Here is a 19,968-nt window from a genome sequence, read left to right as displayed (position 1 = left end):
GCTCACATCATGATCTCGGGGTCCTGGGACCTAGCTCCTTGTTGGGCTTCAGGCTCAGCAGGGAATCTGCTTTTCCCTCTCTCTGACCCTCTCCCACTGTGTTTTCTCTAATAAACAAATTTAATTAAAAAATAAATTTGATATCAAATTTATTTTGATATCAACTTCAGAGCAATCACAACAACTCATGTATAGACAGTCTGCACACATGTTGCTGCATGGGCCACTCAGATCAGCAGGGACCATGAACTCGCACAATCTATCGGATTGCCAGTGCTTGCCCTCACTTCATCTGAAGTTGCTTTGAGGCTGACATCTTTGAAATCTTCTCCAACTTAGAAACTACAGTTCCAGTATGCCCAGTTCTTAACCCTTTTTTAAAAAATTTGTTTTCATAAAAATGCCTCTTATTGGGGCATCTGGGTGGCTCAGTTGGTTAAGCATTTCCTTTCAGCTCAAGTCATGATCTCAGAGTCCTGGGATTGAGCCCTACATTTGGCTCTCTATTCGATGGGAATTCTACTTCTCCCTCTCCCTCTGTGTTCTCTCTCTCTCAAATAAATAAAATCTTTAAAAAAAAAATGCCTTATTAAATACTTGTAGGAAATAGGCCCAATATGGGTTACTATACAGTTGCCTCCTTTAATTGAACTGACCTATTCTCAGGATTAAGAAACTCATTTGTTCATAGATGGAATAATCTTTTAACTTGGGACAGGTTGAAATGTACTTACACTAGATGGCTCAAGATGATAAAGTATTTCACAGTATTACTCAAATCTTTTAAAAGACTATCAGGGTAGGCCCCAGAGATCAGGGACCTATTTTCATGGCTGAACTCTCCTTGTTTAGGACAATGATTGCAGACTGTATTTCAGACTCTTACCTCTGTAATTATTAAAGGGTCTGTTACTATAATCCTACTTTGATGTATATACTCTCTGGATTATCATGTGCTCTACTCCTGACTTTCAGCTTATCAGCTACCCAAGAAGTTAAAGTCCTCATTGACTTTGATTTCTTGGCATCACAGGGCAGATTGTAGTAGAAGCCTTGACAGGTTTATTTTTGTTTGTTTCTTTGTTTCCAGTAATGCAAGTACCTGCCTTAAGCTCTGATTGCAGAGCCATCCTTTACAGAGGGCTATTTTTGTAATACATTGCTAGTCATAGGTACAGATCATGAGTCCTGAGGACCTTTCCCCAGTGAGATTCCTGTATTTTAGATCTTGGTTGATTTCAATAACTGACAACTTGGGTCACTTCCCTTTTCTCTTTCTGCACTTTAAATTCCCATTATTTTTTTTTAAGATTTTATTTATTTATTTGACAGAGATCGCAGATAGGCAGAGAGACAGGTAGAGAGAGAGGAAGGGATGCAGGCTCCATGCTGAGCAGAGAGCCAGATGCAGGGGTCAATCCCAGGACCCTGGGATCACGACCTGAGCCGAAGGCAGAAGCTTTAACCCACTAAGCCACTCAGGTGCCCCTATTAGGCTTTTAAACTCACCAATGAATACTAAGCCAAATGAAACCATGTGTCCTACCATGGCTCTTAATTAAAGTAGAGCCACAAGGCCAGGAGCATTTTCTTTCTCTACACACCAGCCCACTATGTGGCCCCAGGTGTGCTGTGTAATCTCAAGGTCTTCTAATTAATAAACCTATTTTTTTTAAGATTTTTTATTTATTTGCCAGAGAGAGAGAGAGAGAGAATGAGCAAACGAGTACACACAAGCAGGCAGAGAGGCAGGCAGAGGCAGCAAGAGAAGCAGGTTCCCTGCAGAGCAAGGAGCCCGATGCAGGACTCGATCCCATGACCCCGGGATCATGACCTGAGCTGAAGGCAGCGGCTTAACCCACTGAGCCACCCAGGCGCCCCAAAACCTATTCAGTTTTTTAAGGTTTGCTGATGGTTGTTGCAGAAAGTCTTCCAAACAATAAAAACCACAAGGACTGGTCCATTTACAATGGACCAGTGGATAATGGATAAAATGAGAAGGCATAAAAACTCACCACACACACACACAAAGAAGAACAAGAGGCAGCAACAGCTAGGAACCTAATCAGTATGGACATAGTAATACATCAGAACTAGAGTTCAGAATGATGATTATCAAGGTACTAGTGGGGCTCAAAAAAAGCATGGAAGATATTAAAGAATCGCTTTCTGGAGAAATAAAGGAACTAAAATCTAATCAGGTTGAAATAATTTTTTAAAAAGCTATTAATGAGGAGCACTCAAAAAATACAGGCTCCTACTGCTAGAATAAATGAGGCAGAAGAGAGAACTAGTTATATAGAAGACCAAATGATGGAGAATAAAGAAGCTGAGCAAAAGAGAGACAAACAATTACTGGACCACAAGAGGAGAATTTGAGAGATAAGTGATACTGTAAGATGAAACAATATTAGAATAATTGGGATCACAGAAAAAGGAAAAAGAGAGAGAGGGGCAAAAGGTATATTGGAGTGAATTATAGTAGAGAATTTCTCTAATATGACAAAGGGAACAAGCATCAAAATCCAGGAGGCAGAGAGAAGCCCCTTCAAAATCAATAAAAATAGGTCCACATCGTAACATCTAATAGTAAAACTTACAAATCTTAATGACAAAGAGAAAATCCTGAAAGCAGCTCAGGGCAAGAGGTCTGTAACATACAATGGTAGAAATATTAGATTGACAGCACACCTATCCACAGAGACCTGGCAGGCCAGAAAGGACTGGCATGATATATTCAGAGCACTAAATGAGAAAAATATGCAGCCAAGAATACTATATCCAGCTAGGCTGCCATTGAAAATAGGAGAGATAAAAAGCTTCCAGGACAAACAAAAATTAAAAGAATTTGCAAACACAAATCAGCCCTACAGAAAATATTGAAAGGGATCCTCTAAGCAAAGAGAGCCTAAAATTAATTGACCAGAAAGGAACAGAGACAATATACAGTAACAGTCACCTTACAGGAAATACAGTGGCACTAAATTTATATCTTTCAATAGTTACCTGTACATAAATGGTCTAAATACCCCAATCAAAAGACACAGGGTATCAGAATGGATTTTAAAAACAAGACCCATTGATATGCTATCTACAAGAAACTCATTTTAGACCCAAAGTCACCTCCAGATTTAAAGTGAGGGAAATGGAAAACAATTTACCATGCTAATGAACATCAAAGAAAGCTAGGGTGGCAATCTCTATATCAGATCAATTAGATTTTAATCCAAAGACTATAATAAGAGATGAGGAAAGACACGATATCATACTTAAAGGATCTGTCCAACAAGAAGATCTAACAATTTTAAGTATCTATGTCCCTAACATGGGAGCAGCCAAATAAATAAATCAATTAATAACAAAATCAAAGAAAAACATCGACAATAATACAATAATAGTAGGGGACTTTAACAACCTCCTCACTGAAATGAACAGATCATCTAGACAAAAGATCAAAAAGGAAATAAAGGCTTTAAATGACACACTAGACCAGATGAACATCACAGATATATTCAGATCATTCCATCTCAAGGCAATAGAATACAAATTCTTCTCTTGTGCACATGGAAAATTTCCAGAACTGATAACAACCTGGGTCACAGGTCATCAGGTCTCAACTGGTACCAAAAAACTGGGATCATTCCCTTCGTATTTTCAGACCACAATGCTTTGAGACTAGAACTCAACCACCAGAGCAAAGTTGGAAAGAACTCAAATACATGGAGGCTAAAGAACATCCTACTGAAGAATGAATGGGTTAACCAGGAAATTAAAGAATTAAAAAAATTCATGGACACAAATGAAAATGAAAACACAACTGTGCAAAATCTTTGGGACACAGCAAAGGTGATCCTGAGAGGGATATATAAAGCAATACAAGCCTTTCTCAAGAAACAAGAAAGGTCTCAAGTATACAACCTAACACTATACCTAAAGGAGCTACAAAAAGAAAATCAAAGAAAGCCTAAACCCAGTAGGAGAAGAGAAATCATAAAGATTAGAGCAGAAATCAATGAAATAGAAACCAAAAAAACAGTAGAATAAATCCAATGAAACTAGGAGCTGATTCTTTGAAAGAATTAATAAGATTGATAAACCCCTGGCCAGACTTCTCCAAAAGAAAAGAGAAAGGACCCAAATTAATAAAATCATAAATGAAATAGGAGAGATCATAACCAATAAAGAAATACAATTATAAAAACATATTATGAGCAACTATATACCACCAGATTTGACAATCTGCAAGAAATGGATGCATTCCTAGAGACATATAAACTACCAAACTAAACAAGGAAGAAATAGAAAACATGCACAGACCCCTAACCAGTAAGGAGATTGAAGCAGTCATCAAAAATCTCCCCAAAAAATATGAGCCCAGGGCCAGATGGCTTCCTAGGGGAATTCTACCAAACATTTAAAGAAGAACTAATACCTATTCTCCTGAAACAGTTCCCAAAAATAGAAATGGAAGGAAAACTTCCAAATTCATTTAATGAGGCTAGCATTATTTGATCCCAAAACCAAATATCCCCTCAAAGAGGAGAATTACAGACCAATATGCTTGATGAACATGGATGCAAAAATTCTCACCAAAATACCAACCAATAGGATCCAACAGTACATTAAAAGGATTATTCACCATGACCAAGTGGGATTTATTCCTGGGCTGCAAGGGTGGTTCAACAACCACAAATCAATCAATCTGATACAATACATTAATAAAAGAACAAGAGCCATATGATACTCTTAATATATGCTGAAAAAAAAAACATTTGACAAAGTACAGCATCCTTTCTTGATCAAAACTTTCCAAAGTGTAGGGATAGATGATACATACCTCAATACCATCAAAGCCATCTGTGAAAAATCCACAGTGAATATCATTCTCAATGGGGAAAAACTGAGAGCTTTTCCCCTAAGGTCAGGAACACGGCAGGGATGTCCACTATCACCACTGCTATTCAACGTAGTACTTGAAGTCCTAGCCTCAGCAATCAAACAACAAAAAGAAATAAAAGGCATCCAAATTGGCAAAGAAGAAGTCAAACTCTCACTCTCTGCAGATAATATGATACTTTATGTGGAAAACCCCAAAGACTGCACTCCAAAACTTCTAGAACTCATACAGGAATTCAGTAAACTGTCAGGATATAAGATCAATACACAGAAATCAGTTGCATTTCTATACAACAACAGAAAGACACAAAGAAACAGAAATTACGGAGTCAATCCCATGTGCAATTGCACCTTAAAACACAAGATATCTAGGAATAAACCAAAACAAAGAGGTAAAGAATCTATAAAGTATTATAAAGTACTATAAAGTACTCATGAAATAAATTGAGGAAGACACAAAGAAATGGAAAAAATTTCCATGCTCATGGATTGGAAGAACAAATATTGTGAAATTGTCTATGCTACATAAAGCAATCTACACATTTAATGCAATCCCTATGAAAATACCATCCATTTTTTCCCCAAAGAAATGGAACAAATAATTCTAAAATTTATATGGAACCAGAAAAGACCTCAAATAGCCAGAGGAATGTTGAAAAAGAAAGCCAAAGTTGGTGGCATCACAATTCCCAACTTAAAGCTCTATTACAAAGCTGTCACCATCAGGACAGTATGATACTGGCACAAAAACAGACACACAGATCAATGGAACAGAATAGAGAGCCCACAAATAGACCCTCATATCTATGGTCAACTAATCTTGGACAAAGCAGGAAAGAATGTCCAATGGAAAAAAGACAGTCTCTTCAACAAATGGTGTTGGGAAAATTGGACAGCCACATGCAGAAGAATGAAACTGTACATTTCCATACACAACCCACGAAAATAGACTTCAAATGGATGAAAGACCTCAATGTGAGAGAGGAATCCATCAAAATCCTTGAGGAGAAAAGAGACAGCAACCTATTTGACCTCAGCCACAGCAACCTCTTCTTAGAAACATCACCAAAGGCAAGGGAATCAAGGGCAAAAATGAACTATTGGCATTGGAAGCAAGGGCATAAATGAACTATTGGGATGTCATCAAGATCAAAAGCTTTTGCACAGACAAGGAAACAGTCAAAACCAAAAGACAACCGATAGAATGGGAGAAGATATTCGCAAATGACTTATCAGATAAAGGTTTAGTATCCTAAAATCTGTAAAGAACTTATCATACTCAACATCTAAAGAATAAATAATCCAATCAAGAAATAGGCAGAAGGGCACTTGAGTGGCTCAGTTGGTTAAGCAGCTGCCTTCAGCTCAGGTCATGATCCTGGAGCCCCAGGATCGAGTCCCACATCGGACTCCCTGCTTGGCAGGGAGTCTTCTTCTCCAGTTGACCTCTCTCCTCTCATGCTCTTTAATTCTCTCTCTCTCAAATAAATAAATAAAATCTTAAAAAAAAAAGAAATTGGCAGAAAACATGAACAAGACATTTCTGCAAAGAAGACATTCAGATGGCTAACAGACACATAAAAAAGTGCTCAACATCACTCTCCATCAGGGAAATACACATCAAAACCATAGTGAGATACCACCTCACACCAGTCAGAATGACTAAAATATGGAGGTTCCTCAAAAAGTTGAAAATAGAGCTATCCTATGATCCAGCAATCGCACTACTGGGTATTTACCCTAAAGATACAAATTTAGTGATCTGAAGGGGCACATGCACCCGAGTGTTTATAACAGCAATGTCCACAATAGCCAAACTATGGAAAGAACCTAGATGTTCATCAACAGATAAATGGATAAAGAAGATGTGGCATATATACACAATGGAATACTATGCAGCCATCAGAAAATGAAATCTTGCCATTTGCAATGACGTGGATGGAACTAGAGGGTATTATGCTGAGCAAAATAAGTCAATCAGAGAAAGAAATTATCATATGATCTCTCTGATATGAGGAATTTGATAGGGCAGGGGTTGTAGCGGGGTAGGGAAGGAAAAAATGAAACAAGATGTGATCTGGAGGGAGACAAACCACAGGAGACTCTTAATCTCATGAAACAAACTGAGGGTTGCTGTGGGGTAGGGAGGAAGTGATAGAGTGACTGGGTCATGGGAAAAAAAGTAGCTAGAATGAATGCTCAATAAATTTTAACTTGTTTTAAAAAATAAATTTAAAAAAATGATTAATTTGGCTTACATGGTTCCACTTACCATATAGACAGAAATCAGCCATTCAGGAAGAAGGTAGGGTCAGACGTAAGTGTGATGGTAGCAAGAGAAATGTCAACCAATCTATTGACTTCTAGAGGTAAGTCAGAATACAAATTTCAACAAAGAACCTAGTAACACAGAATTCCATCATGGTTGCTATATGTAAACTAAGTTGTAATTAATCTGCCTTGAACTTTTATTTAAAAAGGCACTAGGGTATAAAAATGGTATTTTACATTCCTTCTCATCAAAAGGACTTCAAAAAGTCAGAGCACCAAGGGGTTAGACTTTACCTGTAACACTTTGATGTGGATTCCTCAATCATGCTGGGTATATTAGGTGCTGCAACAGAACATCTATATAACAATTAAAGGTCAATTCAGAATAAGATAAAATGGCAGGAAAAATTAATTAGTATAGTCAAATGCTTTCTGCACATATATTCTCAAAGCACTTGACTTACTCAAGTGTTCTTCTTTGTCTTGATAGACTTGTTAAATTATGTAGGCTCTGATGGGCCTGGATCCCATGAGAAACGAATGAAAACTTGAGAAATACATGATTTATTCATTAACAGCTTTTCTTAAACTTTTTTTTGCTCCACCAAGAAAGTGACCTTTACTTAAACTATTAGCTTTGAGAAGTGAGGTGTAAAGAAAAAGATAGTTTAAGGATTCTCCCAAAATGTGATCATTTACCAGAGTATGCTCTTAAGCCTGTGATAGCTTTCTACAATAACCACTGATTGATTAGGGACTCAAATCAAAATTGAATTTGCTTTTTGTAGGACTTGCAAGCACTAGCATGGAAAATAACTTTTTTTCAAAGTCATCAATTTATTCATCCGCTGTCATTTCAAAAGGAAAACAAATCTTTGAAAGTCAAATTGTCCCTTCATGGGATGATGGATTTCTAAATGCTGAGTTCCTTCTGTTCAGTAAAGAGGTAACTCTGATGAATCAGTATCCACAACATGGCATTTGGCAGAAGAGTAATGTTAGTTAGACAAATGTTCTATGTAAGTCATAAGATATGACAGAGTGATAATTTTTATGGGCTGCAATAGGCAAGCACATGCAGATTCTCAGAACATCCTTCTGAATTTAAAAAATGGGCTTGAAAGTGAAGACCTTAGAGATGCTACCAACCACATAAAGATATAGATGTCAGAGATAAAATGGCACAAATGTTGGACTTGATGGACATCTCATGTACCAAGTCCCAGGGATGCCTGGAACACATACTCTACATTATGGCACTGAAATTTTTGAAGCCCTGAGCTTCGTATTCTATCACAGCATGAAGTTACCTGCCTGTCTGTAAACTTTTGCTATCTCATTATATCACTGTGCAATTTGTATCCCACTGAAAAGTTCCTGTCCATATTTACATTCTTATTCAATTCCCTGGCTGTGTTTTTCAGGAAAAGTTTAATATACAGCCTCATTTTCTACAGCATTAACATGTGGCCATAGGATCTTCATGAAACCCTCACAGGCAACTGCACTGTTTCTTGAGGTTTCATGAAACCCTCACAGGCAACTGCTCCAAATGGCAGGTAATTGTTACAATTACTCAGTTTTCTTATTTATTCTTTCAAGATTGTATTTATTTGAGTGAGAGAGAGAGAGAGAGACAGCGAGAGTGAGAGCGAGAGCATGCATAGGTAGGGGGAGAAGGAGAGAGAGGAGAGGGAGAAGAATCCCCACTGAGCAGGAAGCCCGATGTGGGACTCTATCCTGGGACCCAGGGATCATGACCTGAGTGGAAGGCAGACACTTAACTGACTGAGCCAGTCAGGGTCCCACCTTGCTGAGCTTTCATATACCAGTATCATTTTAGATGCCAAGTTACCTAATGTACTCCCTACAACAACTTCAGGTATAAAGCTTTATTATTCCCGTTTCGAATATGAGAAAAGGTTTTGAAAAGCTAAATAATATCCAGTCTCTCATGGGACCATTCAGGGATAGCTCTGAAACATAAACACAGGCCTCCTTCATGCCAAAAACTGGTTTCTTAAACACTTGGGTAGAGTGATTTTTTGCACTCCAGGCTGGCCCCAAATTTCTTTTTCAGGGATATCACCATCTGGGTACTTTCCCTTATTCCCTTAACCTTGGTATCTACACAAAAAAACGTGTCATTCCCCCAAAAGATCATATTCTAAACTGGTCTTTGTGTCAACAATATACTGGTAAGTGTTAAGGATAAACACAGTTAGCTAGTGGGGTAGGAGTGGGGAAGCACAGAAAAGAAAAATCACATCTGACCTTTCTGTTCCCAAACAACAAATAGTCTACAAGTATACTTCTAGAAGTATTGAGAGGGACTTACTTTATTCTGTAATCTCTCTAGAAGAACTTACTGTATTCTGGAAGTATCTAGAAGGACATTAGTATGTGTAGCTAGCACTATGTCCCTGACAAAATCTCAGTCTACTATGAAACAGCATAGGATCTTTCAGAATTTGTGTTTTCTGTGAAAGTTTAAACCACCAAAAAACTTAACTGCATGTCCCTGTGTGGAATGTCAGTCAAGCTAACCCATGAGCAGGATGGGTCACCAGCAAATCTTAGTGTGTATCCATAAAAATCTGGGAATCACCAGGGAGGGTAGGATGAAGAAGGACTAGCTCTTAAGGTTGAGAGAACTAGGAACTGGGTATCAAGCAAAGTTGGATGTTCTTAAAATATTGAAGACTATGGCAGCTTTCCTTGTTTGAAGGAATTTAAATGTTTGAAGGAGCATTTAAATGCATATGGATCATTTATAACAATAAGAATTGCCTGGTTGTTCAGGTTAAGTTTCTATAATAATTAAGACACATCTATCTCCAAGTTAAATTACCAAGAGTACACAGCTTAATAGTAATATGTTTTTCATCATTCTTCCTACCATGACTTTTTACCATCTTGGCTTTTCAGAACTCACTGCTTTTCCCTGACTGTAGAAATCTGCTCTCTTCAACTAGTATGGGACCCACTCCTCATCTTCAAAGTTGTCTGGGCAGGTGAATAACTCATTGAATGTCTACTTGGAGTTACTATATGATAAATACCTCATTATGGCTAAAGAAACTATGTAAAAAGATAAAGAGAAACAAGTTGGCATTTTAATTTGTGCCCAAATCCTAGAAGCATTTTAAGACTCTCTTATTCTTTAGCAGAACCCAGTCATAGAGGGAGATCTACAAGTTGGGCTGCTGTCTGCAGTTCTTAGAACAACCACGGTCTATGCTGTCTAGAGCCAAACTGTCTGCAATGCCAGACTTCTTAGCCTGATTCATAAGGGTATTTCTTTCCAATGTGACTATTATTTCTATTTTCAGAATCTCATTCCCAAAGCATCTTTCCCTTTTATCAGCTACATCCTTAAGCTTATCAACACTTCCCTCTCCCATCCACTCTTTTCCATCATTAAAACTTATTGTCCACCATGGTTTCAAGAATTCTTATCAATACAATAAGATTGGTCCCATCTCTCTCCATCTCTTCTTTCCCTCTAGTCTAGCAAATCTCAGCATGCTTTTTCTCTGATTATTCCACTGCCAAGTTGACTCTTCAACAATGTGGGTGGTTAGTATTGTCAACCCCCTGCATAGTCAAATGTCCACCTGTGACTTTTGATACCCCCAAAACTTTATAAATAGCCTACTGATGCAAGGAGGCCTTACCAGTGACATATTAATGAATACATATTTTGTATGCTATAGGCATTACATACTGTATTCTACAAAGTATTCTAAAGAAAATATTAAGAAAGTTAGAAGATAACACATTTATAGTACTGTATTTATGGGAAAAGTCTATTTAAGTGGACCCGTGCAGTCCCAACCCATGTTGTTCAAAGGTCAACTGTTTCTAAAGGTCACAATTTTTAAACAGTAATTTGTGAATACTTCCAAAGCAGAATACAGGATTCACTGGATTTGGGGAAAGGTGGTACAAAAAAACAAAACAAAAACAAAAACAAAAAAAAAACCCACATGACCACTCATGTACTCATATTCAGTAACAGGAATAAGAGACACAATGAGAGTAGTAATACTTATCTCCACTCAATACAGCACATCTTACAACTGCTAAAGTGGTAAGGAAGAAAAGAGAGCAGAGACAGTATTCAAATAATTTTGGGTCACAGAATTTAGTAAATGTGATCAGATATTTTACATGGAATGAGTGAGATTTTTTTGATAATGATTTTGATCATGAGCTTATTTTTATGAACCTGAATTCCTGACGATCAACATAAAAATGTCACTACAGATAGAACAGTGTTGTTAAAACATTGAAAGTGTGGGGTTTGGCCTTAGAATAATCCTAATGGCCACAAAACGATCCATCCTACCTTCCTGACTCTACAGAATACAAAATGTCAGAAGGAACCAAAAAACTTCTATCATTAAACATATAGTTACTTCTAGTGTACCTGGATGTTTGTCATACAGACAAATTATGCAGATGTCAAACTCATTTTTTTCAGTTTCCTCTTGAGAATTTTGTTTCACACAGTCTAGTCAACATTGAAATAATTTTTTCCTCCCTTCAATATTATAAAGATCGTATTTTTTTTAAAGAATTTATTTATTTATTTATTTGACAGAGACACAGGGAGAGAGGGAACAGAAGCATGGGGAGTAGGAGAGGGAGAAGCAGGCTTCCGCTGACCAGGGAACCTGATGAGGGAGTCATTCCCAGGAACCTGGGATCATGAGCTGAGCCAAAGGCAAATGCTTAATGACTAAGCCATCTAGGCATCCCTAAAGATTATATTTCTGAAAACACTGTTGCTGTATACCATGGCATTAAGAATATAGTTCATGTGGAATTGTAATTTACTGAGTTGTTTATCTAATTAGGTAACATTGATTTTGCATCATTATTTTTTCTCATACCTCTGTTCCTATCCTATCTCTCCTTCACAAAAACACTTTGAGGAAAATCCATCTTCATACCATTCCTTTTTTTTTTAGGACCATGGTTTGCATGCATTATTCCTCATTAATAGGTGTTTGTCAAATGGTTCAATCTACCATATTTGGATGGCCAATATTCAAAGACCCATACTGCAAATATAAACTAAGCAACAGTATACCTAACATGAGTGCATTCTCTAGATCATTCTAGACAATTCTAGATCATTGTAGATCAATCTAGAATAACATTTTGGGGTTTTGTGGTATTTCAAGGTCATCGCTACAAATGATAAAAGTTACTGAAGTATGAAATTGGGGTATTGCTATATAATATAGGAGTAGATGATAAGATGGTAGAACATGTCACATGCTTCTGTAACCACCCCCACCCCCACTCCTAGTTCCAGTATGCTTAGGGTAAAGACCAAATTCCATGTATGTCCCCACACATGGCTTACTCCTTGTCCACATCTCTATACTAGCAGCCTTAGCGGACATACTCATCCTATTCACTGTACTTCAGTCAGGTAATGCTACTTTTTCTGTCCACAGAGGTACCATTATTTCTCCTGCTTCCAGCCTTTTGTCATGTTATTCCTCCATGAGAAATTCTCCTATCTGTCCTTCCCTCTACCTAACTAACCAGTGCCTACTTCTTCCTCAAGGAGGTCTTTTGAGACAGCTTCTGCCTTCAATATAAGTGAAATTTCTTGGTTATATGCCCATATATCCCTCAGAACACTTATTACAGTTTATAATTATGTATTCATGGGGAGCTCACAGGAATAATGTCGATTTTCTTCCATTGTCCTCTGAGAAGCATGAAAGCTAGGTCTTTACTGACTTGCTTACCATCAGAGCATGGTGCCTAGTATTGTGTAGAAGAAGGAGTTGCTCAATAAATATTTGTGAATGCACCAGTGAATGTTTATCCTCTGACTACTTCATACATGTACATACATATGCATAGCATACATACATGTTTTTTAATTTGGAATTATTATGAAAATTTACTATGAGGCTGCTTATGGTTTTTTGTTTGTTTGGGTTTGTTTGTTTGTTTTTTAGGTAAACTCTAAGCCCAACGTGGGGCTCAAACTCATGATCCCAATATCAAGAATCACATGCTCTATTGACTGAGCAAGTCAGGTGCACCCGTAAGTATTTTTAAGCATATTTTAAATAGCAGCAGACACATTAACTTGGATATTATGGAAATTATTGAAACTCTCATCACTCTAAACCCAAGTATTTTGTTTCTTTAATCAAATACACAGTATGGTCTATGATAACAGTTAAATCCGGTGCTGAGAGGGATTTGCTGGATTTTTGTTTATGTGAAAATGACTTCATACTCCTGGCTAAAACATGAACTAATATTTATCACTGAGAGCATTCAAAGCAACATGACCCTTTTGAATTTGAAGAATCAATGAAAATGTCAATTACTGTTAGATGGACAGGCAGAAAAGAATACAATTTTGTCTGTTCTACTCTTGTCCTGCAGGACTTATGCTCCCGTTCCATTTTCTGAACAATCTAGTAAAATTCAATTTACTTTTTCAATTTGTCTCCAACCAAGCTTCCTTCTGTCAGCTATGCAGACATTTCAATGCTGGCCACGTAGAGTACCAGGAGAAGAACAACTGGAATGTAATTACCTGTGCATTTGCGATCTGTGTCTTCTTTCTTTGACCCACTAATCGTCAACTTGCAGTTGAAGTTTTCCTCCCAGTATTCAGCAAACCATACATTTCTTCTGTTGTTTTCAAGTGTGCGGGACGTAAAATAGGCATCAAACCCTAAACAGAGTTAAATGAAAAGGTCATTGCTTGTGGGGTACTGCTGGGATATTTAGAAATAGAAATACCAGTGATGGGTTTTCTTTGTTTTAGTAGACTGTATGCTCTTTTGTGTCAATTAAAAAAAAAAGAAGAAGAAGAAGAAGAAAAATATTCCAGGACTAACCTATGGCTAAATCCCTATTTCAATCTATCAGGCAGAGATGTGACCTACAAATGACACAGTCACAGTGACCTTAGAGAGGACATGATGATCACAATATGTCTTGCATCTCCAGTGATGCTAGACCCGGGACAAAATGTCTTCTTCCTTCTCACCAAGATAATTGATAATTTCAGTGCTTACTATAGATAAGATTTTCTGCTTCACAAAGATTCTTTTATTCACCTCAACAACCAGTACAGCAACCACTATCATTCCCACATCGCCAATAAGGAAATGAGGCTCAGATGAAATAGAAGCATGCCCAAAGTCAACCACTAAGCCATGCAGTTATCTGGGACTCTGTGAGCTACTGACCTGTAAATATCCATTTAACACCTTCTTTCATTTAATAACGCTCCATTGTGTCATTGATATCCTAATCAAAATGGAAGCTTTTTAAAAGGCCAGAAATAAATAGGAGTCTCACAGAAAGCTCAGTGCTGCTCACTGAGTGCCATGGCGTATGTGAGGAGCAGAAACTCGAAAGGCCAGGTCCCCAGGAAATCTCTTGTTACCTCTTTAGGAATGCAGCCTCAAATGCTCCAATGGAGCCACAAGGTCTTAGGAGAATCAGATAGGATCCGGTAACACGAGGTGGGCTGGGGGGCCAGCTCCACTCACTTCCTAAGTCAGGGGAACTTGAGCAAGTGCAAGCTTCCCTCATCATCCTTTCATCTTTCTGTAGAAATGAAGACTACCCTACCTCCTTTCTTCTCAGTACCTTGTTTAGGATGGGGAGAAGACCTTGGAAACTTACAGAGTTCAGGGTCAACAATAACAGGAGATGGACTTGAGAAAACTGAGTAACTGTTATTTAAATTACTCAGTTTTCTCATTTTAAGGTCATTAAGAAATAATAATAATAGTTCCAGACTCTCAACTCCATAATAGGACCATATCAGGTTAACTATACTCATTACTAAGTGGCCAACACCAAATTCATGGCCTGACATATATAAAACCTACTATAAATGGAAAATCTAAAGTAAATGAGACAGTAAAACAAACCAAAAAACATAAAGCACAAGAGATTATATAATATTTTAGAGAAAATAAAGTATTTTGCATCTCTTATTTCATTTTCTAGGCTCTTATCAGTACATGCTGGCCAACTGTCCTTTTATCTCACTACCTTAAATGATCTGAAAGTAATCTGGCTAGAGTATGTGATTCCATTCCATTATCAATACTGATTAAGCTATCTGGCTGGAAGTCTTCCTGCCTCACTGTTCTCCCACAGTCCTGCCTCCAGATGACTATAAAGTAGAACAACACAATATTCTTCAATAAAGGAAAATCTCTGGGGGAAATACACGAGTCCCCAATGTTTCCCAAGACACTAAATGTATGCCTTCAGTCATGTATATACATACATGCGTGCACACATGGTGACTGGTAACAGAGCTTTCATTTCTTTCACCATTTTGCCCTGTGTTCCCCCCTCCCACCTTCCCCTCCCCCAAAACCCAACTAATCAACAGTGGTAGATTATGACAATGACCCCTGACTAGACCTGCTTCCAGGGCTTCATACCCATACACACCTTCCCTTTTCTGTGGGACATAGACAGGTGTGATGCAGGCAAAGGCTGGGAAGCCCTGGCCTCATCGTGGCTTGTTGTGGAATTCTCTTTCTTGGAATCCAGCGGGCAGTGCTCTAAGACATTTGACAGCAGGATGGTAGGTCATGTGGCAAAAGCCCAGCTTGTCTCAGCCGAACTTTTTTGGAGATTGCAGCCCTCCAGCAGACGGCGGTAGAAGAACCACTTAGCTGAGACCAGCTCCAGTTGCACAATGGTGGCTGTTCATTAAGTCAGTAACACTAGAGCTAGTTTTTTAAGTAGCTGGAAGACTGAAACTCTCCTTCTGTATCACAGCACCATAATTCTCTCTGTGCAATACCCAAACAACACACCCTTCATGAAGAAGCACACTCGACAGAACATGTCCAAGTTTCAAAAGTAAACTCTTCTGCCACAGGTCTAAATCCCCAACCAGCCTCAGAACAGGAACTACTAAAATGGCTCAGATTGTAGCAAGGGTATATCCCTTTCCCAACTCAGAAAAAAAAAAAAAAAAGTCTTTAAAGGAAACCTCATCACTGAAAATGTCTGCCACTTCAAAGTGCTTCTCTCCATCCTGTGTCTACTGGAAATGCAAAAGCCAGTTGAGGAAAGAAGGACTAGTATTGTGGCTAACGTGCAAGTAGGGGACTGTGGAACATTTAAAACAGAAGAAAAAGAACACAAAGCAGCAGTCAGAACTTCCCTCTCATCTGAGCAAGAACAAACAGACTTCTGGAAAAAAAAGCAAGCACAATTAAAGCTGTCTGTATGCACCACAGCACAACGCAGAAAAGGAACAGAAACCCTGAGCCACAACCTCTCTCCTTTACACTCACACAAATAGCTGGTGCTTAGCTTCCTCCTCTTCCTCCTCCGACTAGCCCGCTGGCTACCAGCATCTCTAAGTTGAAAACTGCTCTTGCTTCCCAAATGCATGTATATATGGACTTCCGGAATATCTCCTCAGATGCAGATTTGGGTGGAGGAGGTCTTGGGTGGGGCTAAATACACTGCATTTTTAACAAGCCCCAGGTGATGCTCAAGCTGCCTACACTTTAAGAAGCAAATGCTCCAGGGCAAATGCTGCATTTGTTGTTGTTGTTGTTGAATTTTTTTAAAATTTATTTTCAGCATAACAGTATTCATTGTTTTTGCACCACACCCAGTGCTCCATGCAATCCGTGCCCTCTCAAATCCTGCATTTTAACTAGCTCCTCATGATCCTTATACTGCCCGTACTTTGAGAAGCAGGATTCTAGAACAAATCCTGAACTTCAGCAGATGGGACTTGAACAGTTCCAGCCTAATTTGTGAGATCTTAGTATTTTCACCCTCAAATACATGTCTGGTTCAGATGAGAGGGTCTTTGCTTTGCTTCTGTAGTTGTGACATTTGCTCAGTACCCGGCTCAGTATGGCAGGAGCTTTGCCTTACTGTCTTATAGCCTGCAGATGGCCTGGGGAGGTAGAACATGCTGCCTTAATTGCTGGTGAATTTTCCTGGTGTGCTCCCTGTGTCTATATATCCCTAAGCATTGTTTCTCTGGGTCCCTTTGCAGCCTCCAAAGTTGTTCCTCACCTGTATGTCCTGTCACCATTCTGGGCTCTCCAGCCTGGCATTTCAATCTAGCTGCATGTCTTAGTGTTGCTGAAAAGATAACCTGAACTAGCCTTGTGTCTTCACTACCTCCTCTGAAGGTCCTATGGGCTCTGAGGGGAAAACTCAGAGCTCTCAGTCAAGTAGTAGAATGTAGCATACATTTGCTTTTGAGTGGTGTCCTGAAAACCTCAACAGTTTGGCTTTTTTGTATGGAAGCCACATAGTGTACTGGTGAATATAGACATCAGAGACACACAATGTGGGTCTGACTCTAACATTCTGATTTTCTACCTGTATGACCTTGAGCAGATGACTTAGCTATTTTGTGTCTCAGTTTCCTCACCTGTAGAAGGGGATTAATATTAATATCCACCTGGGGTGCCTGGGTGGCTCAATCGATTAAGCCACTGCCTTTGGCTCAGGTCATGATCCCAGGGTCCTGGAATCGAGTCTGGTATCAGGCTCCTTGTTCTGCAGGGAGTCTGCTTCTCTCTCTGCCTCTGCCTGCTACTCTGTCTGCTTGTGCGCTCTCTCACGTGCACTCTCTCTCTCTCTCTCTGACAAATAAATAAGCCCTTTAAAAAAATATTAATATCCAACTTCGTATTGTTAGAAGGATTAAATGAGCCATTATTTGTAAAGTACTCAGCATTGTGCCTGATGAAGTAAAATGCAAACTGTTGGTTATAAAATAACCATAGTCATCCATTAAGTAACACCCTGTGACAGGCACTGTTCTCTACACTCACTTACCTTGGGTTAAAACAGGTGGCCCCTCATCAGACTCATGGCTAGCCTGGTGGGGAAGATAGACTTTGGCAAGAATCATTTAAATAAATATAAAATTACAACTGTGATTATTTCTATGAAGGAAGAGTACATAGTGTTTGGGGAGCACACACACATGCCCAGAGAGAGCAAGAACTCTCTTGGAGTGCCAGAGAGGGCTTCCTGGAGGGAGTAAACACAGGTGAGAAAAGGCAAAGAACAGATTTTGACCAGAAATGTGGGAAGCAAAGAGACTGGACATTTATTCAGTGGAACGCCATGTGCTTTGTCTTAAGAATATTGAAGTCATTTAGCATTACAAAATCCATCAGGGGGGCACCTGGGTGGCTCAGTGGGTTAAAGCCTCTGCCTTCTGCTCAGGTCATGATCTCAGGGTCCTGGGATCGAGTCCCGCATCAGGCTCCCTGCTCAGCAGGGAGCCTGCTTCCCTCTCTCTCTCTGCCTGCCTCTCTGTCTACTGTGATCTCTCTCTGTCAAATAAATAAATAAAATCTTAAAAAAAAAAAATCCATCAGGAAACAAGGCCTTAAAATCAACAAATATAAAAGAACCATCTCCCATGTATATGCAATCTAGAATTTCTACTAAAATTCTAATAAACCAATGGCTTAAATGTTAATGTTAATGAATGAATAAATATGTGAATAAGCTATTCTTGTGAGTGGATGTCAAAATCTTTGTCAGATTTCAATTTGCTCATACAAAAAATTGCACTGACTGTTACAATTACAAAGGTAATAAGCACTTCATCTTCATTTTCCCAATGAGTATCAGATAAATCCTAAGAAGTAGGTACTAATCATATCAACAGTTTTGAGGTAGAAACTAAAGCTCAGAGAAATTTGAACCCAAATCAGTTTGCTTGTTTTTGACATCCATGCAGAGTGGTGTTTCACACATTTTGGTGAGAATCACAATCATCTGGAGAGTTGATGAAGAAAATAGAGATCATGGAGGCAGGTCAGCCCTGTTTCTTTCCCCCTCAAGTTTCCCTAGGAGATTCTCATATTCCAAAGATTGAAAACCATGCCTATGGTGCATTGCTGGGGTCGGCTTATTATGCTACCTCTTCACTCTCTCTAATAAATGCCCTATCACCAAGCTACTATATCAAACACAACTCCACTAGGCAATTGGAAAGTTCAACAGGTGGAAGAACAAAGCTATTCTATGATCAGTTGCTGGAATGGGTGAGCCAATCCAAATGGTAAAACTGGCAGCTTGGGCTCACCAAGCTGGGGCAAAAACTAGTTTCAGAAAACAGAGCTCCTCTCAGACAATTCAACAAAACAGAAGCAGAGGTCAATAGCTATTATTCAATCTAGTGAATCTTGCTGGTTTACCTCAGCTGAGTCCAATTTCTTGGACCTACTGTTTATTTTTCTTTAGTAGGGCCATGGTAAGAGCTAAATTAAGTCTCATTGGTACCCTCATTTTCATCCATATGGAATGAAGCTATTCAGGAAATATTCAAGTTTTTATTTATTTTTTATTTTTTTATTTTTTTAAAGATTTTATTTATTTATTTGACAGAGATCACAAGTAGGCAGAGATGCAGGCAGAGAGAGAGGAGGAAGCAGGCTCCCCGCTGAGCAGAGAGCCTGATGCAGGGCTCCATCCCAGGACCCCAGGATCATGACCTGAGCAGAAGGCAGAGGCTTTAACCCACTGAGCCACCCAGGCACCCCAGGAAATATTCAAGTTTTTAAAAGAGACCTTGCTGTAACCATCTGTTTACAATGCCTTGGGATGTTTTTGGTTGCCTTTTAGGTTAGGCACACATCATACCTCTGTTTTATTAATAGACAAGGAGCTTTTGCTATGGGGTGGTTCAAAACTTTCCCTCCAGCTGCAGGCACTAACTCAACACTCTTGATCTGTCATTACAGTTTCTGCAGCCTAGTGATTTTACATTTGTTTTAA

At 38.8% G+C, this 19,968-nt stretch overlaps 1 protein-coding gene across 2 annotated transcripts in view; it reads right to left on the bottom strand.

Annotated features, from left to right (window-relative positions):
* Window positions 1–19,968, bottom strand: part of GRM7 (glutamate metabotropic receptor 7) — an 891,796-nt gene that overhangs the window by 333,211 nt on the left and 538,617 nt on the right. For both annotated transcript variants that reach the window (XM_059161568.1, XM_059161569.1), the window contains exon 5: window positions 13,748–13,888. In XM_059161568.1, the coding sequence (XP_059017551.1) occupies window positions 13,748–13,888 (141 nt within the window). The remainder of the gene's footprint in view (window positions 1–13,747; window positions 13,889–19,968) is intronic.

This window comes from Mustela lutreola, chromosome 2 (assembly GCF_030435805.1).
Source record: "Mustela lutreola isolate mMusLut2 chromosome 2, mMusLut2.pri, whole genome shotgun sequence".
Taxonomy (NCBI): domain Eukaryota; kingdom Metazoa; phylum Chordata; class Mammalia; order Carnivora; family Mustelidae; genus Mustela; species Mustela lutreola.
The sequence above is the reverse complement of the archived record's forward strand: the minus strand, read 5'-3'. Positions and strand labels throughout refer to the sequence as shown.